A 25,454-nucleotide genomic window follows, 5' to 3' on the forward strand; every position below is an offset into this window, starting at 1 on the left:
CCAGAATTTAAAAGGAAAATAAATTAGACAAAAGATTTTTTTTAAAAAAAGTTATGTTTTTGTTTCCAGATGTTCTTGCATTTCTCAAAACTTGTTTTCTATGTTTACATTGTTTACTTTTTTTCATAAAATATAAAATAATTTTAGTGGATTATTTATTTTGTTCTTTAATTTGTTGGAATGCTTAATTTTGAAGAAGTTGGCGAATTCGGTGGTTCGTCACAACTTCTGGCAAGCAAACATAGTAACAGAAGTTTTATTCAAATTAGATTCCAAGCAAACAATACCGATCAACCGCTTATCCTACTAACTCCTCCGAATGTTATAATTGATCAACTCCATATAGACAAAGATATTATCGGGTAAACTAGTATTATGGTCAACATGTAACAAGTTAGCTTGTTTTGATAACTTATCTGTAATCACTAGTACTAACTGTGATTATGTATTGTCTAATGTTTAACAATATATAAAAATATCCCTTTTTTATCCAATAATAATAATAATAATTTGACTTCAAAATTTTAGTTTCACTTTTAATGAGATGATTTACCGTAGACACAATTACGTTTGCAAAGCACTTTCTTTTTTTCTTCATTTGCTTGATCTGTTTATTTAGCTGAAAATAGAGATATATGAAGCAAATCATCACCCTATAATAAAAGAGCAATCTATATAACATTTAAAATTGAATTAGAAAACAAATTTTCTTCAACATCTTGTTATCCATTCCTTTAATATTTCTGACTCTCGGGAGTCTCTTTGTACGGATGATTGGTCAAAGTTACATGATAGTCTATAAGTATTATGATGCAACAGTTGTTGCCTACCCAACACAGTCATACAAAGTTAAAATTCACTAAACGCGATCACAATGAGATGAATTAAGTGTTGGGGATTGGATGTGAGTAAAACTATGACATGGTTGAGATGTTAAGTCGACTTCCTCCCTTCTTTGTGGAGGTCCTAACCCCTATGTGTGAGCAAATAAAGGAGAAGAAAAAAAATATATCAATTGAACCATCATAATTAGTGAACAAGTGTAAACTTTATTTTTCAACAATATAAATTACTAATCGCACTGACGAAAAGCTCTTAAAGCGAGGGAAAGAAATAGCGGGATCAATGTGTTCCAAGTGCTACTATCCTCAAGAAAAAGGAGAAGAACAAAATGTTTGAGCAATTTTTCTCTAATGGAATAACATTTTTCACAATTCACAACAAAAAATCAAAATGAATCTTGAAAAAAGTTTTCAAGGAAAATTAGAAATTTTCTTACTATCTTATTATGTTCTATAGGTAAGAAAAAAAAAATAATCCTAAGAATGAAGAGGTAAAGGTTATAGAGGTATGTCACGTCCCGCCACTTCGCAGTAGAATTTTGCGTCCGGATAGGGGCGGAAGGGTCTAGAGTTGTGGAGAGGTTTCCGGAAGACTCTAGAACCCTTTAGATTATTCAAGAAGGCTAGAGAATTCCCTAGAATTCTCTAGAATAACTTGGAAAGCTTTGGAAGGTCCTAGAGTATGTAGAGAATTCTAGAAAGGGACTAGATATTTTCCAAGAAATGTTTGGAAAATCCTAGAAAGTGTGGAATTCTCTAGAGAGAGGACCAAAGTGTAAATAAGTTTATGGACTTCTCATGTAAATATTAATTGCACTTTAGTCCTTGGAGAGTAGTATAAATAGAGGTGCCCCTCATTTGCAAAGGCACCAAGCAAGTGTAAAGCAATCTTCCAAGCTTAATACAAAAGCCTTCTTCCAAAAACTCTCTCTTTGTTCTTTCTAAGTCTTTCCTTAAGCATTCTCTTAGCGATCCAAGTCTTAAAGGCTTCCTTGAGTTTATAAGATCTTGAAAGATTAGTGAGTAAACCGTCAAGGGCCGCACGAAATCTTAGCCATCACTCTAAGTCCGTGACAGGTAGGAGTGTAGGTCAGATGTGTTAGAGAAGAACACCATCAAACTTATTTTCTCTACTTTCATTAGAGAAGTCATTTTCCTCTGTTGAGAAGATTTGTTATCTTGAAAAATATTTTCCAAAAATTTTAACCAAACCAAACAAGAGTGAATTGAAAAAAAAAAAAAAAAAATTTCCTTCCGTACCAAACACATCCAAATAAGTGAACATCTGAAAGCACCTTCACAACACCATTCACGTTTAGCAACTGCTCATATGGACAGACATTGTTCCAAATCAACCAACTAGGCAAATAAGCAAACATTAATAAGCATGCAACAGAAACTGCTTGCCTTACACACTAGTTTCAACACTGATACCATACTAATAACACCTGTTGCATGGCATAGACTCTTCATTCAGTGAGCAGGCCCCAGAAGAGATAGAAGAAAGGTCCGATAATCACCAGAAGTCTCCGAATGAACAGCATCATTAAGAGATTTCTTATGCTTTTTCTGGTACTCTGCTTTTATATACTGCATATCAATCTCAGTTCGCGTGACTACTATCCTAATGAGAGTTGTATCATTCGTCCCCAAGCCCTTCATTGCCTTGTGCAACTCCTGCATCCATTAAACATATGTAAGGTGCAGTACAGCCCAAGAGTTTAAACAATTTATTCATGTAAGAATTAGCATAAGAGAATGATTTACTAAATCTACGACAAAAATGATTGAACAGATTATAACAAACAACTAAGATTATTCTGAAGCCCCCAATGAAGGATGCTATAGCAAAAACATGAAAATCTTTAGAATCCCATTTCACGTCCAACTTGAGATATAGAGACAACGAGAATAAGAAGTATTTCAAAGTAGAAAGAGCAGTATGAAACTTGCCACATGAAAGAGAACAAATATCACAGTAAGTAAAGGCAATGCATCTAGATGAAACACAACAAGAAATTCGAGTCTAGTTGAAAGAACATAAAATTTGGACAATAGTGGTCTCCAGCAAACCTCTTGGATAGTTATAATCATTACCAATATGCACTTTAGCCACTTTTATCCTTGATTGGTATACATATCTCCAAAAGCAAGGAGACGAAGGAATCAGATAGGAGGAAGGGGATCAAATATTAAGTATAACATCACGAAGTGAAATGACCATATGTCATCTACTAAAGATAACTATCATGATATTTGTCTTTGGACAGGTGTCAAGTGTTATGCTTGTAATATCTACTTCATTCCTCCTGATTTGACTATTTACTTTTCACTTGGCACCTTCAAAAGAGAAGAATTGAAAGTATTACTCTTTCTACCAATTCAAGTGTTCTATGATTTGTCTTTAGAGGTCAAATTTGACTACTTTTTTCATTAATATGAAACGAAAACTTTAAAAGTTGAGGAAATCAAAATAGGCAGTTATTAATTCTTCGAGTACTATTGAATGATCTGATTTGTGCTTGGTAGGAGAGAAAATGTTTTATAGAAAACAAGTGATTTTCTTACTTATTTTCCGATGTTTGATTGGTGAATGGAAAATAAGGGATTTCTTACTGCCTTGGATCCTTAAGGAAGTCATTTTCCACTAATTAGAGGAATATGTGTTCCTTACCAAAATGTTCTCTCAAATATGAGCAACCAAACAAGAGAAAAATGGAAAACAATATGTGGAAAATGTTTTCCTTCATACCAAACATGCTAGTTACAAATGCCAAATACATTTAGACCAATTTAATAGGTAAGTGTTATAAGTCTGACTTTAAAGTTAAGTTGGTTCATCTAAGTCAAGGAAGGTAAAGAAAAAAATAACAGAAGTAAACAACACCCATAATTCCCAACCACAAACTCAACCCTCACATTAGAATAAAGAATGAAAAAGGGGACAATATCATTTAAGAAAAAGAAAGAGCTAGTTAGAAACATGAGTTCAAAAATATAATGATATATAGGCAAAATAGTCACCATGATTATGACTTGATAAGAATTTAAGCAAATGTAACTTGTACCTTTGCAAAGTATGTTGCTGGATTCTCAGCACATTGCAAAATAGTCAAGAGAGCAAACTCAAAGAGTCCAGAGGTTTCACTTTTTACAGCCTGTAACAATTGCAATACACTGGTTAACTACAATTGGAAATTTGAATAAGTTTCCCAAATGAAGTCAGCTTACCTTTTTTAACTTCCTGGAATACATGCTGTGATAAGCAGAACTAACAGCAGCCAGGTGTGCCCTACTTCTTTCAGAGAAAATTCGTATAAAAGTCTTCTCATCAGTTCCCAGTTTCTTCTCCCCAGCTTTGTAAAGAGCTTTAGCATCATGATCAACCGAAGCTCTATCAACTTCTGGGCCTTCATAGCGCATTGTGGTTACATATGCTAGAAGCAACTGTAGTGATTAAGAGACAATAATATGTCAATATCTTCCTTCATAAGATTCAAATTTCAAGCAATGCGTGCAATTAGCTGTTTGAATTTTAGAGATCATACAAGGTAGACTCCCATTTGGGTAAGGCAAGACTCGAACCATACTAGACTCAGGTTAGGACCAGACAGATGCAACTCAGTTCCATTCAACGGACGCATAAGTTCCCAGTGCACAAAGGGTAAATGATATAAATACAAAACTTCTTTGAGAGTCCTTCATTTTCCCCTCATCTTTCTCAAAGACAATGCCTTCACAAATAAAGTTCCACAAACTACTATACCCATTTATTTACTTTTAGGCAAGGTTTATGGTAAGGTAATCCAGATTTGCTTTATGTTCTCTTCTTTCATTACTTGTAGTCATCATTTAAAGTGATCAAAGAACTCAAGTGGAGAAAAGGTTTTATTTCGTACAAATGCAAAGGGTAACTACCTTTTTGTGATCACCAGATGCGTGAAGCTCAATATCATGCTCCAGGTAGATACCATTCATGGAATGGTAAAGTTGTTTCAAATGTACTATTTGAGAAGGAGTCCGTGAACATAACACTTCAGTGGCAGCTCTGAGATCAATGGAGTCCGCACTCAAAGCTTGCCTTACTAGGATAGCATCCCTTCCTGCTGGATCATACATCCATAGCAAGATTGCTTTCTGGAACCATTCAAAATGATAGAAAAAGATGAAGAAACGGGCTTGAAAGAAAAAAGACAAAAGGAGGAATTGCAAATTTTGCCACATGCAGTTTCATTTGTCTTTGATGTTCCTTCTGCCCTAAATTTTTAAATCTTCTATTTGAATGCAATAAGCTTCAGGCCTCTAAAATTCTTGTTAAATGCAAATTATAGAGTTAGCAAAGTTATCCCAGAAATTTCGACCCTCCATCAATACAACAATACCTCAAGTTTACCGCTAAGCTCTTTGACCAAGCGTTTGGTTAGGTCTTCAGAATACATAGTTCTGTATTCCTGTTGAATAAGAGCACGCTGAGTAGCATCACGATGAGCAAGGATGTTAATGACTGCTGCTTTATCACATCCAAATCCTGCAAAACACAAACCAAGTAATTCACCAGAAGGCAAGCTGAATAGAAACACACTATAGCTTAATGAATCTTATAGCTTTTGAAGTCACCTTCTGATTTTCAACTATTGTATGCACTCATAAGAAATTACATCAGAGATATCTTGACTTTGCATTTATTTTCTACTTTAGAGTACATACGTTATAACCCCTGAAACTATACTAAAATGGGATGATGACATTTATTTGTTACCCTGATTGCACTTAAAGTTGAAAGTAGTATAATGTCCTCTAAGAATAGTTTACTAGGAATTCTGGAAGCAAAATGTAATCTTTTGTGTCCTGACTGATAATTCGTTTGGTTAAACGTAATAGATGTGATACAGAAACTATAGAGCCTGCGTGAATAGAGAAACAAACTGTGTAGGTTAATAATTATCTCAAGGATAAACTATCCTAATGCCATGGGAGACACCGTGCTTTACTTGCCATACTTCATTGAGGCCTTGAAATAGGTGTTGAAGTGTGTGACCATCTCATTTAAAAACTTAAGCAGTTAGAGAGAGCACACTTTTATACTCTAATACCATGTTGAAGTGTGTGACCATCTTACCTCCTAATAATTCTAGACAATTGCACCAATCCCCAAGTCAAAAACATTATTGCAAATTTCAATCTAATGTATTGATAATCATGGTGTCCGGGCCAGCTTTCGCGTAACTCTGTCCATCAAGGCTAGGACATGACAGATGAGGATAAATCACCTAGTGTTTCTATCTCGAGATTTCAAACCTGAGACATCGTGATTATCAACCCACCTTATTGACCACTAGGTCACACTCTTGGGCGTCCAATTTCAATCTTATGTTGTGCTAAATTTCAGCAACTCCAGCATCCTCTACATTTCCTTGTTGTTTATCCAAAGCATATACACAAATTTACACAGATAATCGGAGACAAAACTCATGCATCTCTAAAGTAAACTGTTTGGTAATGGACACTTCTCCTAATTATTTTACAAGTATTAATTCTTAAAAAAATCAAGGAGTATGGTTAAATTCTGTTTTTATTTTTAATTAAACAACATTAATTTAATTTTTTTTAAAAAAATACATGCTAGAACTACACATGTGATGTGCTTTCTCCCGTGGTACAACAAAAAAAAAGCTATTAGCCAGCCGGCCTTCTGAACTTTCCTTTTTATCAGGCTTGAAGCTCTTAATTCAATGAAGCAGCAACTCATCCTCAACAAAATTCAAAAACTTTAGGCAAAAAAAATGGGAAAGTTATCCACAAAACACGATGAATTACAGTACAGAAGAGAAATCAAAATGAAGCAGAATAGTAGTAAACCCTAGAAAGAAGAGATCAGAATTTAACCTTTGAAAGCTTTGTAAAGGTGAATGGCATCATCGCGAGGCGTAGTTAAAACTGGAGGAATACTCAGAGTAGCCATTTTCTCTCTTCTCTGTTTTCCCCTTCTTCTTTTTTTCTCTCTGTTGAATAAAAAATTGGGGGAAAAATGAAATGCACACGCTTTTGTCAACTGGTCAACTACTCCAACAAGATTTCTCCTAAAAATGTGTCACTTTCAGTCCACGTAATAATCCCAGCAAACTCTACTCTAAACTTTACACGTCAAATATAAATTCGATTTATTTATTAATCTATCAAAACTATAATATTACTATTTCCGTGTATTTTTAATTGTTATAGTTTCATTTTTTATAGTCAAACGATAATAATTTTGACTAACATTTTACAATGTATTTTTCCACTATATTAATATGCAATAAATTGGAATTTATAGTACTTTTTGTATAGTTTTAAAATATCTAATTTTTGTTTAAAATATCAAATTAATGTAATATAATTTAACTTTAAAAATTAGTCAAATTGGCTTTCGAAAAACGCAATATGACAATTAAAAGTGGATAGAGAGAGTAATATTTTTTAGAAGCACTTATTTTGGAATGAAGGAAGTATATATTTAGTCAAAATTAAATAAATAATATGATTTAGTGGAATGTTTCATAATATGAAACCTAACTACCTAAGTAATGATATGCGATCTTTAATTTTAAGAATTGTCAATAAAATAATATTGGAAAATCTAAAAGATATGATCTTAATAAATTTTGGCATGTAAATATTAAAGAATAAAGAAGTTGGACTACTTAACAAACAGAGTTGGAAATTTTCTAATTCTTTTTCTGTATATTGATTGCCTTCCAAATTTACAATTGTCCCAATATTTTTATAGGAAATTTGTGCAAAATAGCAAACATTTGAACAATATTATTTTGTTATAGCTATTGTTTTGGAAATTTATGATTTGCAGTTATAGTTTTCCCAATTTGTTTAATTTGTATAATTCGTCTGTATAAATCATAATTTTGTATAATTCAGTTCTGATTGTAAAAATCCAGAATTTGTATATGTTTACTCTAGCTATTTGTATACGATTTATGAAAAATTCACAATAAAATGTATAAATATATAATTTGTATATACTTACCCTATTTATATGTTCGCAAGCGAAATATACAAATTGCGCAAAATATACATATCGCAGCCTCCATAGCAAACAAAACTATAGTTATGGAGTGCAATTATCAAAACTATAGTTATATATAGATGCTTATTATGTCTATTATATTTGCTATTTCTGAAATTTTCTTTTCTTTTTATGAAAAAAAAAATGGAACCTTATATTCTAAGTGCTATACCAGCTGTAATTGGCTCAACCTATTAAAAACTTTATTCTCTTTCCATGTATATGGATATTATATATAGTGTATATCTAACCTATATGCAGATTCCTTGATTATTGGTGAATTTATACGATATGATCTGCTGGTTTCACTTATTCGAATCGCGCATCTTACTGGCCCAATACATGAGATTCTTTAGCCCAGAATACACAACGACCCTTATCATCATTTTCAGACTAGATAAAAGGGTTGGTCTTGCTATTTGATGAAACCAAGGTCAAATATTGTGACACCCAACTTAGTATTAGAAGTTTCAAATTGGCAAAAACATAAAACAGATGTTGGGTATATAAATAAACAAGTCTTATATTTTAGTAATGTTTTTTTAAAGTTGTGCAGACCTAGGTCCAGAGCGAACAATATTACTAATGGGCTGGGTCGTTACAGATGAAATCAGAACCATTCATATGTCAACTTATCAATGTGAGCCAAAGTTCAACTGCTTTTAGGCAAATCACAATAAAACGGTGCAAACCTGTAGACAAGTTTCGTGCTGTAGGGACGTGAAGCAAACCTCAGCGAGCTCGCTAAGTCCACAAGAGAGATGGTGTATGTGACACCCTAACTTAGATTAAGAAGTCTCACATCGACAAAACACAAAAGGAGACGTTGGGTATAAGAAAGTAAATCTTACAATCTAATGTCTTTTTTTAAAAGTCATGCAAGCCTAACTCCAAAACGGACAATATCACTAGCGGACTATCAATGAATTGGACCGTAACAAATACGAAACCGGCCTTTGTATGTTTCTTTTTCCTTCTTTACTTTATAAATTGCGTATCATCTTCTTTACTCGTTAATTATCATCATCTTAATTCAAACATATGCACTAAGCAACTAATAACCAACAAAGTAAATATCGCAATAATGACATTACATATTAAGAAGAGGGAAAAAAATTCAACTTTCTTATGTAATGATGATACTCATTAACTTTATATGTTTTTAAATCATGTTAATTCAAAAGGACTCATTGTTCGAGAGAATGCTGTTGTTGGTCATATTAGGATGAAAAAGCTCGGATACAGTGGCGGAGCCAAAAATTTCACAAAGAGTGTTAAAAAAATTGTTACTGGTGAGATTTGAACATATGAGCACTTAGGGCTCTTTCAAGGCATCTAAAACTACTAGACTACAACACCTTATTCTATCAAGAGTGTCCAAAATATGTTATTTAATCATTTCGTGTATTATTTTACTTATATATACGATATTATTTTCCGATGAAGGACTATAGGGTAGCTACGCCCCTTCCCCGATGGAAATGTTGTCGCATTATTTAGTAGGCATTTCGCCATAAATTTCAAATATTTTTCATTGAAATTTATGGAGTTGAAATTGAAGATGAAATTGTATTTGGGTATATTTTTCACAATAATAGGTGGATACAAGATAAATAATCTTGAGATTTTAATATAAAATTTATTCTAATTTTACTTGATACCAAACACCGGATAAAATTGATATGGGATAATACCTAATCCCTGAAACTAAAAAAAAATAAGGTGACGAACAAGGATTGTGGTCGTTTGGTAGAGTGTATTGGAGAAAATAATGTTTGCATTAGCTTGATGTATTATTAGTATCTTGTTTGGTGCACTCTATTGTGTATTACTAATACCATCTATTTATATACATTAGTAATGAAATGAGTTCTAATGCATGCATTAACATTATTAAAGACACAATTGTCCTCGAAAACTTTTTTTACATCCTTTCCACTATATTTGTGGTGGGTATTTTTGTAAACAAATATTTTTTCTAAAAAAATTATGTAATGCATGATACTTTTAGTACACCAAACCAAACATTGCAACAAAAAAATCTCATCATAACTAATGCAAGCATTACTAATACACTATATTTTGCATTTATTCTTAACCAGAGATTGAATCCTCTTGGGTACGAAATCGTATTTATTAAGGAGCACTTGACCTTGTACCGTGGAACTTCTCAGTTCAAATCTAATTTTAATTAGATTCAACGTAGATACCGATCAAGGGAAAAAAAGATGCAATTGTGGGAAATAGGATCATTTTAAGCCTTTAGTCCAAATATAATGAACTAGTTTGAGCTTTTTCTCTATTTTTTCAAGGTCAAGAATGTCAAGTCAGTTAGACAAAATTTCAAACTAATTATGGCACCATCTAAATTGGGATTCATTTTTTTTTTTGTGGTTCAAATAGACCAGATTTAATTTGTTCCCTTGACTTGATTTTCCTGTTTGTGGGCCGTTCCTAAAATATTTCAAATGACATCCTATGATTTATTTTTTTAATAAGCTTGCACGCCAAAGTAAATAATTATGCAATTGGTTAATTTATGTTGTCTCTTTCACGCATCGTCTTTAATTAAGTGCTAGCTTAAACTTAATCAATTGGTCACAATAATTTCCTGATACTCATTTTATTTGTCACGTAAATATTTTTTTCAAATAAAATTACTAATTATGAAAGGAATTTGAAGATAGAAAATTATGGAGAAGCCCTTTCTTTTCTTCTTTTTGATGTCGTCATCTTGCTTCTTCCTTTTACTACCTTCTTCAATTCTTTGATTGATTTCTTGATTAACTCGAACTCCAATATCCCCCTTCAAGTTGGAGGGGAGAGTAACAACACCCAACTTGTTGAGTGCAGGTATATGAGAAATCCCCAATAAGGGTTTGGTGAAAAAATCAGCAAGCTGAACAGCAGAGGGAACAAAATTGAGTGAGATCAAACCAGAGATGAATTGTTGCCGCACAAAATGACAATCCAATTCCACGTGTTTAGTTCGTTCATGGAAAACTGGATTGCGAGCAATATGAAGGGCTGCCTGGCTATCTGAGTGAACAGGAACAGGTAAGGGCGGAGGAATAGAGAGATCTGCTAGAAGACGAGTCAACCAGGTGATTTCAGCAGTGACTCGACGCATTGATCGATATTCTGCTTCGGCAGATGAGAGAGAAATAGAAACTTGTTTCTTGGATTTCCAGGAAATAGGGGAACCACCAAGACTGATGAAAAAGCCACTCACGGAACGACGAGAATCAGGACAAGAGGCCCAATCAGCGTCACAAAAAGCAAGCAAGGAGAGTGAGGGATCTGAGTTGAGTAGGAGACCTTGGCCGGGGTTCTCTGCAAGATAACGCAGTACTCGATAGACGGCAGAAAAATGAGCAAGACGAGGCATTTGCATATATTGACTGAGAATGAGGACTGCAAAGGACAAATCCGGGCGAGTATGAGTCAAATAGTTCAGCTTTCCCACAAGCCGCCGAAAAGTAGTAGGATCCTCGAGCAAAGGACCAGAGTCAGCGGCTAATTTGATCGAAGGATTCAAAGGAGATGAAACTTTGCTAATATGTGAGCAGTCATACTCGGAGAGTAAATCAATGGTAAATTTCCGTTGACTCATAATTATTCCTTGAGGTTCCTGTAAAACTTCGATGCCTAGAAAATAATGTAGATTTCCTAAGTCTTTTATACAGAACTCTGAATGAAGAAAAGCTTTGATATCTGAGATCTCAGTAGGATTGTTGCCAGTAATGACTATGTCATCGACATAAACTGCTAATAGAGTGGTAGAATCTTCTGACTTTTTGAAAAACAAAGAGTAGTCATTTAGGGAAGATGAATAACCCTTAAAACTGAGAGCACCCGCAAGCCGAGCATACCATTGTCGGGAAGCTTGTTTTAATCCATAAAGGGACTTTCTGAGCTTACAAACATGATTAGGACTAGGTGAAGCCAGACCAGCGGGAAATTTCATATACACCTCTTCTTGCAAATCACCATGCAAGAAAGCATTGTTTACATCGAGTTGAAAAATAGGCCAACATTTCTTAGCAGCCACAGTAAGAAGACATCGGATCGTAGTCATCTTAACTACAGGGGAAAATGTTTCAGTGTAGTCAATCCCCTCTCGTTAAATATCACCTCGAACAACAAGTCTAGCCTTTAATCTGTCCACTGTTCCATCTGACAAATGTTTGACTTTATATACCCATTTACAAGGCAATGCCTTCTTGCCATTGGGTAATAAAACAATGTCCCATGTCCTATTTCTATTTAGTGCCTCTAATTCTTTATCCATGGCTTCCCTCCAACCTGAGTGTTGAGCAGCCTGCGTATAAGTAGTTGGCTCTGTAATTTGGGACAAAGATAGAAGAATATGTTAGTTGTGGATGGACAAAGCTGAGAAAGAGAAAGTGGAGGGATGAACTGGGGTAGTGAAACAGGCTGTGGTCACATCTGTGAAAACAAGATTGCTGCAGTCATAATCATGTAAATAAACTGGTCTTTTGTGAGTCCTCTCTGTTCTTCTTAGAGTAGGAGAAGGTGAATGAGAGGAAACAGGAGGAGTAGGAACAACAGAATCAGAGGGTGATGAGTGAACGGGTGAGCTGGAAGGGTTGACTGAAGGAGGAGAATGATGAATAGAAGTAGGATTGGAAAATACAATAGGATTATAATCTTCAATGGAATCCATTGTTGGTACAGGGTTAGAAGTAGGAAAAATAGGTTGAGTACTGTGAGAATGAGATAAGAAAGGAAAAATATCTTCTTGGAAATGAACATCCCTGGAAATAAAAATCTTATGTGTATCTAGGTCCAAACATTTAAAACCTTTTTGATTGGCTGGATATCCGAGAAAAACACATGGCTTAGCTCTGGGTTCGAATTTACCTCTATTATGAGCAAGAGTAGAAACATAAACCAAACAACCAAACACCCTTAAGTTGTGATAGACTGGGCTACTGTTATATAGCACTTCGTAAGGGGTTTTACCATTGAGGACTTTGGAAGGTATTCTATTGATGAGATGAGTAGCAGTAAAGAGACATTCACCCCAAAATTGAATAGGAACCTTTGATTGAAAAAGAAGAGCCCTGGAAACTTCTAACAAATGTCTGTGTTTCCTCTCTACAACACCATTTTGTTGAGGAGAGGAAACACAAGAGGTTTGATGAACTATTCCCTGAGCAGATAAAAAACTTGAAGTTTCAATACTGTTGCCTAACTCAAGAGCATTGTCAGATCTGATAATCATAACTTTAAGACAAAATTGCCTTTCCACCATAGCCAAAAAATTCTTAAGAATATGAAAAGCATTACTCTTAGCTTTTAATAAGAAAGTCCAAGTGGCCCTGCTATAATCATCAACAATGGTAAGAAAATATTTAGAACCATCATGGGTAGGTTCTTTATAAGGACCCCAAGTGTCTATGTGAATTAGCTCAAAAACTCTTTTAGATTTGATATGACTGATAGGAAAAGATAACTTAGATTGCCTTGCCAAGGGACAAACATCACAAGTGCATTCAGAAACAGAAGGAAAATTAATGAAACTGATGTTTTTCATTGCATGAAAAGGCAAATGCCCCAATCTCTTATGCCAGAGTATTACATCAGATTTTGATTTGACTGAAATAGGAACAGAGAAAGAAACTGAAACACATTGAAAACTATTTTGTGGATCTAAAACAACAGACTGATTCTTGAAATAATTCTTAGGTGAAGTCTTAGCAGGTTGAAGTAAGAAAAGCCCATCCTTGGCCTCACCAAAAACTTGAGCCCTCTTCATAAAAGGGGCCTGCAAAAAGCAACCAGTAGGAGTAAATAGAAGGCAAGACTGAAATTGCTTAACAAATTTGTCTACAGACAGTAAGTTATATTTGAAAGAGGGCACATATAAGACATTTTCAAGGATGAGATCAGAAAAAATGGATATTGTACCTTTATGAGTAATATTAACTTGAGTGAGATTGGGAAGGATAATAAACATGGGGGAAGATAAAGGAGTCAAAGAATTGAAAACTGATGGATTGAAACACATGTGCTCAGAAGCCCCAGAATCTATGATCCAGGAGCTGGAATTCATTCTGGCAAGAGAAGTAAAAGCAAGAGTATAAGATATACCAGTGCTAGCATTAGCATTTCCAGTACGAACTGCATCAGGTGGTATAGCTGACATTGATATATCTGCTCCCTTCTTTCCCCTGTAATATTGGACTGCTTGAGTATATTCTTCTTTAGTCAGGAACTGTCCCATGTTTCCTCCCAAAGACGAATTGTATGATATCCCTTCTCCTTCTTCAGCTGAAACAGCATTGCTCTTGATTGCAGGTTGAGGTTTCTTTGGTTTAACATTAGTAAACTTGAAATCTGGTGGAAATCCAATCAATCTGTAGCAGTCTTGTTTTATGTGGTTAGTCTTCTTGCAATGGGTGCAAAACAAGTTAGATTTCTTTCCTGGGAACTTTTGAGTAGATCTGTTATCCCACATCCCTTGATTTTGTGAGTGAATCTTTTGGTTAACATAAGCTTGGTTAGCAACATAACCCTGATTATCAACATAAGATTGAGGAATGTTATTTCCTTGTTTCCCTACCATAAAGGAAGAAGGACCAGTAGGTACATTCACATAGCTCTCCCTTTGATTTTCATCCTGCAAAAGTAATGAGTAGGCATGATTGAGGTTAGGCAACGGTTTAATCATTAGAATGTTGCTCCTTGCTGGTGCATAAGTCTCATTCAACCCCATAAGAAACCTGATGAGTTTCTCATCTTCCAGTGATTTGGTTAATTTCTGTTTACCTCCACAAACACATAAACATTTACACTTGTTTTCTGCATTTAGTGATTCTAACTCATCCCACAGCCTTTTCATTTTTGTGTAGTAACCTGCAACATCAGTGTTATCTTGAACGAGGTCACTAAGTTCCTTTTGTAAATGAAAGAGTTTAGCACCATTTGATTGTCCAAACCTCTGTTCTAGATCTGTATACAAATCCTTAGCAGTTTGTGAATAAATCACACTGTCAGCTATATCTTTTGATAAAGAGTTTAGTAACCAAGAAGTTATCATATCATTGCACCTACTCCATAGATGATAGTCTGATGAACTTCGATCTGGAATCTTGCAGGTACCATCTATAAATCCGAGCTTATTTTTAGCTGAAAGGGCTATGAGAATGGTCCTTCGCCAGCCCTGAAAACCTCTTCCATCAAAAATGAAGTTCACCAAGCTCATTCCTGGCGAATCTGAAGAGTGAAGATAAAAGGGATGACTGGAATCAATTTGATTTGCATTTCCAGTTCCAGGTGGATTTACAGTTGATGTTGCAATGCTGTTATCCCCCATTAGAAACAACAAAAGAGAATAAATCTGGAAAACTTCACTGCTTTGATACCATGAAAGGAATTTGAAGATAGAAAATTATGGAGAAGCCCTTTCTTTTCTTCTTTTTGATGTCGTCGTCTTGCTTCTTCCTTTTACTACCTTCTTCAATTCTTTGATTGATTTCTTGATTAACTCGAACTCCAATAAATTAAAGGTTAATTTGATTAAATTATCCTCATGTATTCTCTTTTTCAACAGATAATAGTCTCTCTCCACATTTATTAAGGATAAAAATGAAAAGAAGAAGAAGTAAGTACTTAATTTTATCTTGGTCTTATATAATGACAATTATTTTAGATCATAAATTCTTAATAAAGACGACAAGTAAAATGGATCGAATGAGAGTAATTGTTTCATATCACAAAAATTTCTCAAATCCTAACGACTCCAATAGATTACAAGTTCAGAAAATCACAAATTTCACTTAATTGATCGCAAATTAATGGTTTGGTTTATCCCAATAAATTAAAGGAGTTATATTCTAGCTAATGAAGCAATTCAGAAGGTGCCAAATGTCAAATCCTCATAATAACGAAGGTTGATGAGTTCAATCAAATAACTTAACGAGTATGAAATTACAACAACCAAAAAAAAATAATATACTACTGTATTTCAATATCGATAGAGACAACCTAACAATTTAGGAACTTAGTAGCTTAATTAGTTGACCATCTGAACTTTTATTTTGTTAGTGACGGTTTGATTTGCCATAATATAACCACATTACCCCTTCCCCTTTCCCTCCACCCAATTTTGAAAAGAAAAAAAAAAACACAACATTTTAAACTAGCATATTCAGGATTTGAAGTTTTTGAATTTTATTGAAGTACAATATATTGTCATTATTTAAATATCAATATAATGAAAAAAAACTTTTTAAAAATGTTAGTTAAAATTCATATCATTTGACTCTCGAAAAGAAAATTACGAGAAGTAAAAAAAGATGAAGAAAATATACAAGTTTTGATAAAAATTTCTGAACTTTATCAATCATTATTTCTCATACTAGCTCCGCCCAACACATCTACTTCTTAGAGGTTACCTATTCCATTTGTTCCAATTGATTTGTTTTGAATTTGACACGAATTAAAAATATATAAAATATAAAAATATTCTTTAATCTTATAACCTTAAACATGTCATATAAAAATCTAAAATTAAAAAAATAATCAATAAATAAATAAAATTATTATCATTTTTAAATGGAAAACTTTTATTGTCGGTTCTAAAAAGAGGACATTATTGCTCATATTCCTCTTTGAATTGAAACTGTACGTGCTGGACCCGTTGCTTGACAGATGAAAATCGGTTCCAACTGCCAAACATACTCTCCCGTTTTAATTTATTCGTCTTATTTATTTATTCGTAGGATTAAAAAGTTCTTTTTTTAACTTAATAATAATTTAATTTCAATAATGTGTTTGTGATTATATGATTAAAAATATTTATGACAAATTTAACTAAATCAAATAAATTATAAACAAAATATTTGTTGCAAATATGACTTGTATATATTTTGGGTCCATTTTCATGCACGTCCCATTTTTGACCGGCTTGAAACCAGGCTGTCCAGCTAACTCCATTAATTACATAACCTCTGCTCACGAGGCCTGCAATATTTATTTCTTTCGACAACCACAAGTCAATATTTAATTATTATTTTCTTTTATTTTTATCTGAGGTTCTGTATTCATATTAGAGTTCAATTAATTTGGAATCACGTTGAATAGGACTCCATGTGTAGTGTTATCTATCAAAGATTTTGTCATATGCATGGCTCGAACTTGAAACCTCTGATTAAAGGAACAGTTTCATTCATTGCACCACATCTTTTGGTTATCGAAAACCAATTAATAAAGAATCTTGTAATTTAATTTGATTTTTTTTAATACCCAGTTAGTTTCACTAGATTCTAGAAGAACTAAAATATTTATCCGCATGAATAATATATTAAATTAAACAATTTATTTAAAATAATTATAAATTAAGTTTAAATTAGTTTAGTTTGACAGAGGATTGTTATCTGTTTATGAATGTGGATAACGTAACGTATTATAGAAGGTTTTGAGGACAACCTTGATTCAAAGTAATTAAGCCCTAATATAATTAAAAAGATTTTTCTGTTTGGCCTGCAATCCGATCCGCAATTCTTGTTGACCTAACAATTTGGCCACTAAAGGTGAGTTTGGTAGGGTCAATATCAATAATTCAAGAAAATAGAGAAATTGACGAGGATGTTATACATGTATTGGAATGGGGTAGATGAAATGGAGGTTCACATTCAATGTTTTTTATGGTACAGAAATGTGCCTCCAAATCTTAAAAGGTAATTTTACAAAGGAATAGTTAAATCAACTATATATGTTGTATGTGGCGGAGTGTTAGTTGGTCAAGAACTCGCACGTCCGAAAGATGAAAGTAGAGGAAATAAGGATACTGAGATTATGTGTGGGCATATAATAAGAGACATGATTAGGAATGAGTATATTCGAGACCAGGTGGAATCGGAGTAGTCTATGTGGTGGACAAGATAAGAGAGATTAGGTTGAGATGGTTTGAACATGTGAAGAGAAAATACTTAGATGCCCTAGTGAAAAGGAGTAAGTGGTAGAGGTAGGGCACCGAATAAGTATTGAAACGAGGTCATGATTAGACAAGATATGACATACTTGTAGCTTACTGAGGACACATGAGCCTATATTGGAAGACATGAAGATCGAAAATTAGGGTATAATGTTAGTAGCTAATAATCGAGCGTTGTCTTAATTCCTTATCAATGTTATTTTTATTACTCTCCTAATATTTTTATTCTTCGATCTTAGCATTACCTGTTGTCTATCTGCTTCAGTCAATATCATATTATTTATTATTGCTATAGTTCTGTTCTTCATTATTTTTAGTACGACTTTTTTACTAATGTGTTTGCTATATATACACACCATCATTCTAAGACACAATTTATAAAATTACACTAACATATTATTATTATATAAAATTAATTTATTTCTTAATATGGGTTGGTAGAGTATACAAGAAGTACTTGTGTTTTATACAAACAGCATTTTAACTTTGAAGAGGAATGGAAACATTAATAAAATAATTGCATAGGAAATCCAAGGGAAAGAGACAGGAAATGGCAGCAATAAATGTTGGGCATTGTCATTCCTACCCTTTGTGGCTGTGAATTGAACCTAACGTAGAATATAACCAATTTCTGACTTAAAATCATTTATTGTTGCTACACTAGACAAGAGGGGGGCCATTCCTCCATGCCTCTAAAATTTCACTCACCAAAACCAAATAATGCTGGGAATCACAGGTGCACCAGTAATGAAACATGAATCATATAAGGCGGAATGATCCGAGAGACTCTATACTTAACTCTGTTTATCAGTTGAACCTTTCTACTTATCACTTGATCAACTAAATCCTTAAATATCTCCCAGGCTATTCCACTATGAGTAGGAGCGTTTAACTGAAATGATTGAATTTTTAAAAAAAAAATTAGTACTAAATTTTGGATGAATTAAGCATACGCATTCATTACTCCGTCTGTTAAAATGTTATGTTTTGTTTTCGATATATATATATAAATACAAAGTTATAAATTTTCTCATGTCAATTTTATAATTTTTTATATATTTTTAAAAATATTAATCAAAATTTACATAATTTGATTTTTTAAAAGAAAAACATAACAACTAATTTAATTGAAGAAACTTCTAGCTCTACTTCAAAACGTAATGGACCATAAATTAGGTTGTTAAATTTTCAATTCTTTGCTTTATGGAACTCATGCATAATTCTTTGGTTATATTTATTTGTTTACATTGAACTTTGGACATTTTTAAATCAATATGAATATTTTATATATATATATATATATATATATATTAAGTCTTAAAAAAATAATTTTAAAAATAAATAATTAATAAGAAACATAATTTCCTCCCTCTTAATATATTAAATGTAACATTTTTTTTAATATAATGAAAAAACAACAGCATCGATGTTCTCCATGCCTACGTACTCATGACACTATGCTTTTTTTGTTTTTTTCTTTCATACTTTTGACCACGACATTATAGTAACTACTGTTCGTTTTCATATTTGTTCTTGGGATGTGTCGCAGCTGTTTCTTTAATAATTGATGTTGTTGGCTTTGATTTCTCCTTAATTCATGTTAATCAGTATAGTAAGTGTACATAATTTTACAGGTACCAGTTATCTAGTTTCCCACTTAAAAATATGTTCCGTATTTGATATTTACACTAAATTAATAAATTTATAAGAGTTACTTGAAATTGTTAAGTAAATATTTAAATATATATAAAATTTAATATTTATATAACTCACCGCGTTAAATCAATTGTCAAACACCACCTTATGTTCAAATAATATAGACACTGCTTTACTGTAGTTGATTGGATTTAACTTAAGACTTTGTTAAATGACTTTATTAGATTGAATTTTTTCAGTCAAATAGACGAAAAGACTAAAAGGCCGTCATAGAAAGACGCGAATCCCAGTCTTAATCGTGCGAATGATAACCTAACATAATCATTAACTCACTATATTCCCTTCAATTAACCAAAATAAATAAATAAATTCTTTTGTCCTTTCTACTGAGATTCCATTGCTACAAACTTACATACATATAATTCATATCTAAGTTGATGTAACAAGTGATATTTAATTTAATGCGATTTATAATTAATTTGTGAGTTTTATTATATAGAAACGATTTAATTAATGTGCATCCAAAAAGTAGCGATTTAAATATTTGTGGGGTCCGAAAGGAATTTTGTTTTACATACATGCATCATCTTTGCTAAACTGATAACCAACACGCCATTTATAATTTATAGCAGTAACAGTAAACCATCTTTATAGTACATACACTTTCTATAATATATATGGGTTACCGTTTTTATGTAACTTTGTGAAGTCAGTATACTACCTTCTCTATTGTGTCGGTTTACTACTACATTTTTGGTGCGACGGCGACGGCGACGGCGACGGAGATTGAGATTCCGGTGTGATGACGGAGAAGTTGAAGTTGTGAAAACAATCGAACAATGCCGGAGTTAGGGTTTCAGGATTCGAGATCGGGGTTAGGATTTAGTAGAAGTGTGCGTGATGTTAGTCCGGACTCTGTTATTTACACCGGCGATTCCAATTTCAGTATTTTCTCCTCTGCTTCCGGCAGCGTTGACCGGTGCTCATTCGCTTCCGATGCTCATGATCAGGATTCCTCTGTTTCTGATGTTTCTCAAGTATTACTTCAGCTCCGTTTTACTTCCTTTTTTTACTTTTCACAGTCTCTGTTTGGTTGGATTCTCAGCTCTTACGTGTATTTTCTGCTATTCCTGTTCGGTGCAATATTTAAGTGAAGACAAATTTAAGCTTCCGTAAGCTTAGTACACGCGTTAGAGAAAGTTATTCAGATCTCATCATGCATCATCTCACAATTTTGGATAATCAAAATAACCTATGAAGTTGAGAGAAAATATGCTTTTAAGAAGAAAGAACAACAATTCTCTGTACTGGAAATTAGAAAAAATTAACAAGCATTGGCTATAGTTCTTTTTTGTGTGGAAAATTGGTGATGTAGTGGGTTACTAACTCTACTTTTTGGAGTTTGTCCACTTCGAAGACTCTGATTTTTTTTTATTGAAGCAGCATTTGGCAGGGCATGAATGCCGTGAAGCTTCGGGTGGTACAGTTACAGATCCAAACAAAACCATGGTACACAGAAATAGTCACCTTAGCAGAAAGGAAAAAGCAAAAGGTACTCTCTTGACTCTTTTTTTCAACTCTTTCAGCTGGCTTCCTACAAAAGCCTCATTAAATTAGATTCTTCAGCATTTCATGTGATAGCCACACATTCACTGTCTTCCAGTTCAAAAGGCAGAGAAGAACAGCGAGATTGAGACAGAGGATGAAAATCTGTCTTTAGATTCCGCAAGGAACTCCTTTTCTCAAGCTCTTAAAGGTACACTGCAGACTCAAGCTTTTCAAAGCACAAAGCAATTCACCTCACATTGAGGGTAATCAATTTTTTTTGTTTTTTCCTTTTGTGGGTTTTTTGGTTTGCAAAATTCATTGGAATAGAATGTCAAGACCGGAGATTTGGGTCGGGATCTTTACTGAAGAAACCAGATAGGCGAAGACCTGCTTCATTAGATCTAAACAATGCTGTGATTAACACCTGCCACTCTTCTTCTCCGCGTTTTGGAGTCATGAAGAAAACCCCTATTACGACTAGCCGAGTTGGAACATTTCCGAGTCCAAGAACGCCAAATTATCGCCATTCCAGTGTTGGGGTTCAAAAAGGCTGGAGTTCAGAGCGTGTGCCACTGCATTCAGCTGCTAATAGGAGGCAGGTCAATACTGCATTGCTGCCTTATAATAATGGAAGGATATTACCTTCCAAATGGGAGGATGCAGAGAGGTGGATTTTTAGCCCGGTCTCAGGAGATAGTTCTGTTAAAACTTCATTACAGCAGCCACAAAGGCGGCCTAAATCCAAAAGTGGGCCTCTTGGTCCTCCTGGTCAAGCTTACTATTCAATGTATTCTCCTGCACCACCTGTTTATAAGGGAGGAAATGGTGGTAATCTCTTAGCCAATTCCCCCTTTTCAACCGGAGTGATGACAACTGATGGTTTGTCAATTAGATGTGGAGGCAACCTAGGCAGTGGAAACTTCCATGCGCTCGCAGAACCATGCATGGCAAGGTCAGTTAGTGTACATGGATGCTCTGAACTGGTCTGTTTATCAACCTTGCCAATGTCCCAAGGTACGGATTTATCTTCCCAGTTGATTGGTTGCTTGCTTAATCTAACTAAGAAGTTGCACATCGATTTGCATTGCAGCATCATAATAGTTAAATGTAGCACAGTTTTAGACAGTAATTCCTTGAAGAAAGAGGAAATATGCAAGAAGATTACAAATAGAGCCCACTGGTTAATTGGTCGCAATACTTGATTGTTTCTTTGGAAGATTGAGGTCTATATATCCACTACTGAGGTCGCAACCCCTTCATTGAAAACGATATACACATCTTTAAAGTCATGCGTGCCACCCTTCGAATCCTCATAACTGTCGTTCGTGTAATATATGAAGAAATGATGACCGTGCCTTCCAATTTCGTTTAACTTTCTTGTAAATCTGATCTGTAGATGAGAGTGGGGATGATATTCAAGATGAAGCCAATGTTGTGTCACGAGTTATCTCGAGGAGGGATATGGCCACTCAAATGAGCCCCGAGGCAAGCCCTTCCTCATCTCCTATAAGACAGTCATCCTTCTCTCCTTCAACTCCATCTATTCTACCACTTGTAGAATTGCAGAGTGTTCCTTCTTCTAAAGCAGAAATGAGAGATGTTCCAGTTGATGAGCGGGTTACAGTGACCAGATGGTCAAAGAAACAGAAAGCTCGAATTCCTGGTAGGAGCATGGAACTTGATGACTGGAAAAGGAAAGCTATGGAAATCCGCTCTTCAGGTTGGGATGTTTCAGATACATCAACGAGTATTTCAAAGTAAGTGATGCTGTTTTATTTGTCAGCTTGTAAGTAAATTATTTTGAAGCATTGTCAATTAGTGTAGTTTGATGGTAGTGTAAGGTGATTGGAAGTATTTCAAATAGAAAAGGAAAAACTGATAAATCTTTTGTAGAAGATGCAAACACAAGGGAAGGGAAAACATCCAGCTGACTGTTAGATCCTTATCTTGTGTTGTTCTGTTCATTTGCATTGTTCTCCTAAAATATTGGTTTACATGTACATTACCTTAATTGTTTATCTGATCTCAAGTTGATTATGATCATTAAAAATCTCAATACACTGTACAGTTCGGGAAAGGATAGACAACATTCATGCTCTTTAACCTCTCTTTCTCCAAGTATCAAAATACATTTGTTTCTCAATTCATGCTATCAATTGTCTCTGCTCTCTTCGGAAATATTAGGATTAAGAGGGAAGAAGCTAGAATCACTGCATGGGAGAACCTGCAAAAGGCAAAAGCAGAGGCAGCAATGAGGAAACTGGAGGTTGGTCTTTAATCACATACTTCCACCATGCATTCATTCGTTTCTAAAGCTTTTTTATGTTGCTCATAAGCTTATTTGACTCATCAATTATATGGCTTCAATTGAGTGTATTGCACCTGAATCCAAAAACCTGTTAATTATGACTTCAATTAACAAAAACTTGTCAAAGTAGTTTTCTGAATTGGAAAAGGCTGCTTACGTTGAAGTGGTAACCATCTAGTAACTTCCACCAGTGCTTGTAAGATTTGGTTTATCTTAAAGTCAAACACCCTCTGTCGAGATGCTGGCCTAGTGAACTAGGTGTGTATAACAAAGGAAGGTTTTTGTTGTTGACAGGGGATTAGAATTTAGAATGTAGGGTCTTCAAGTGTTAAATAGGCTGACCTTTTGATATTCTTTGCTCACTGAACTTTTACGTTATTCCAGATAAAATACAACATGAAAGATGAGCGGTGGATTCTAAAACTGATATAATTATGTTAGGCATTGAAATTTTTTGGGAGGTGGGGGTTGAAGATTATATGCATTCTTACTTATCTTTCATTTTCTCATATATAATGGTTGACCTTAGTGACACGGGAATCTTACAAGATTCTGAAGGGGATGAGAGACGATATGTCGTTAATTTGGTATATGATATGCTATTTGGCCTAATTGTATAGAAATATCACATGTATCTAGGCATTTTCTTGTGCTAGCATCCATGGATGATTTGTTTAGATCAGGTCCTGAATCTTTCCAAAAAATGTACTAACTGCGGGTGATTTCTTCTCTCCCATGTCTACATGATAAGCTTAAATTGTCTTTGAAGGAAAAAAGGTTTTAATGGATAATTCCCTTATACTTGAAATTTTTATGGCATAATCATCAAGCTGTGTTCTCTCATTAGTGGATGCTACAATCTGTTGGTAGTTTTCTCACTCCATGTAATAAGGAAGGAAGATTTATCATTCACATTTCACAATTATATAGAGAACAGAAGAATGGATAGAACTTGCATATACAGTAATAGAATGAAAGCTTTTTCTGTTTGCAAATTGAAGACATGCTATCTGTATAAATATAATGCAGATGAAACTGGAGAAAAAGAGATCGTCATCCATGGATAAGATTATGAACAAACTTAGATCGGCACAGAAAAAGGCCCATGAAATGAGAAGTTCAATGTTAGCCAACCAATCACATGAAGTAACAAGATCCTCCAGCAAGGCCTTATCTTTTCGTCAGACACGCCAAATAGGGTCTCTGAGTGGCTGCTTTACATGCCATGCATTTTGATGTTACAACCACCCTCTATATATCAGGTATTCTCCTACCTTAACATAGGTATCCTTGCACAAGTTTTAAATCTGGTATTGAATGATTAAATCCTTTCTTTCCTGATGAACTTTTCTGCATTTTGGTAGTGAGTGGGTCAGATCATGTAATTCTGGTAATAAGTGGCAGTGATTTGAAGATGGTATTTTTCAAGACATGCTTTCTGGAAATCCGAGCTGTAGGGTAATCGAATTCCCCCATGAACGATGATATCTGCCGACTGAATAATTTAATTAAGTCAGAGGCATGAACAGAATGGATGTTGAATAGTGTGAAGTGCAACTCAAGTTCCATCTTGATGCTCCCATTACAAGGATTATTTTTCTTTCTTCTTCAAGCACCTACATCTTCAACCAAATTCTCTTTGCTCTGTAAGATTCTAAAAACATCTCCTTTGATTTGTATGTATGTAATGAATTTATCAATAATCCAGGAGTTCTTTTGAATTTGTTATTGCTTTATGCATCCAACGCCCAAATGACAAATGCTAGCTTATGGGTTGGAAATGTAATTTCCTTATCCTTACCCCCCAATCACCAAAGAACATCATAAAAGTAAAAAAAAGTATATACGTGGCACTATGGCCTAAGCATTTGCAACAACATATCCCATGTAATCGTATAAGTGGGGTTTGGGGAGTGTATGTGCAGTAGAGAGGTTATTTCTGAAAGACCCTCGACTCAAAAGAAAAGGTTCACATTTGCAATGTGAATCAAAAGTTGAACTGCTTACAAGTTTTTAAGCAGGCAGTGGGATCATGCTAGATAATAACTTATGGCACGACAATTGGATTAAAAT

The 25,454-nt window shown here is 34.2% G+C and overlaps 3 protein-coding genes across 4 annotated transcripts; 1 reads left to right on the top strand and 2 right to left on the bottom strand.

Moving 5' to 3' along the window:
• Positions 1–2,116: 2,116 nt before the first annotated feature.
• On the bottom strand, positions 2,117–6,889 carry LOC125855549 (annexin D5). Its single transcript, XM_049535279.1, has 6 exons — positions 6,729–6,889; positions 5,225–5,370; positions 4,761–4,979; positions 4,074–4,289; positions 3,911–4,000; positions 2,117–2,519 (listed from the first exon to the last, which is right to left on the bottom strand). Exons 1-6 carry the CDS (start codon positions 6,802–6,804, stop codon positions 2,316–2,318), a joined length of 951 nt encoding a protein of 316 aa, XP_049391236.1. The 5' UTR covers positions 6,805–6,889; the 3' UTR covers positions 2,117–2,315.
• A 5,139-nt stretch (positions 6,890–12,028) lies between these two features.
• On the bottom strand, positions 12,029–15,247 carry LOC125854717 (uncharacterized). The gene is made up of 2 exons (XM_049534299.1): positions 12,326–15,247; positions 12,029–12,226 (listed from the first exon to the last, which is right to left on the bottom strand). Exons 1-2 carry the CDS (start codon positions 15,245–15,247, stop codon positions 12,029–12,031), a joined length of 3,120 nt encoding a protein of 1,039 aa, XP_049390256.1.
• Positions 15,248–20,065: 4,818 nt separating this feature from the next.
• On the top strand, positions 20,066–25,104 carry LOC125855372 (uncharacterized). 2 transcript variants are annotated; one of them, XM_049535093.1, is made up of 8 exons: positions 20,066–20,562; positions 20,969–21,077; positions 21,189–21,281; positions 21,401–22,087; positions 22,470–22,830; positions 23,258–23,339; positions 24,411–24,643; positions 24,746–25,104. In XM_049535093.1, the coding sequence occupies exons 1-7, from the start codon at positions 20,365–20,367 to the stop codon at positions 24,615–24,617; spliced, it is 1,737 nt and encodes a 578-aa protein (XP_049391050.1). In that variant the 5' UTR covers positions 20,066–20,364; the 3' UTR covers positions 24,618–24,643; positions 24,746–25,104. The 2 variants fall into 2 exon arrangements, with proteins under 2 accessions (XP_049391050.1, XP_049391049.1); XM_049535092.1 differs by having other exon boundaries at positions 20,154–20,562; positions 20,966–21,077.
• Positions 25,105–25,454: the final 350 nt, after the last annotated feature.

Source organism: Solanum stenotomum, chromosome 2 (assembly GCF_019186545.1).
Source record: "Solanum stenotomum isolate F172 chromosome 2, ASM1918654v1, whole genome shotgun sequence".
NCBI classification, from domain to species: Eukaryota; Viridiplantae; Streptophyta; class Magnoliopsida; order Solanales; family Solanaceae; genus Solanum; species Solanum stenotomum.

Excerpts from the sequence above, each read along its gene's own strand:
- LOC125854717 (XM_049534299.1), bottom strand. The coding sequence starts at position 15,247 with ATGGGGGATAACAGCATTGCAACATCAACTGTAAATCCACCTGGAACT. Across the intron at positions 12,227-12,325 it reads CAGCCTGTTTCACTACCCCA|GCTGCTCAACACTCAGGTTG; the intron begins GTTCATCCCTCC and ends ACTTATACGCAG.
- LOC125855372 (XM_049535092.1), top strand. The coding sequence starts at position 20,365 with ATGCCGGAGTTAGGGTTTCAGGATTCGAGATCGGGGTTAGGATTTAGT. Across the intron at positions 21,282-21,400 it reads CTTTTCTCAAGCTCTTAAAG|AATGTCAAGACCGGAGATTT; the intron begins GTACACTGCAGA and ends TCATTGGAATAG. Across the intron at positions 22,831-23,257 it reads ACATCAACGAGTATTTCAAA|GATTAAGAGGGAAGAAGCTA; the intron begins GTAAGTGATGCT and ends CGGAAATATTAG.
- LOC125855549 (XM_049535279.1), bottom strand. The coding sequence starts at position 6,804 with ATGGCTACTCTGAGTATTCCTCCAGTTTTAACTACGCCTCGCGATGAT. Across the intron at positions 5,371-6,728 it reads CCTTTACAAAGCTTTCAAAG|GATTTGGATGTGATAAAGCA; the intron begins GTTAAATTCTGA and ends TGTGTTTTGCAG. Across the intron at positions 2,520-3,910 it reads CAGCAACATACTTTGCAAAG|GAGTTGCACAAGGCAATGAA; the intron begins GTACAAGTTACA and ends TAATGGATGCAG.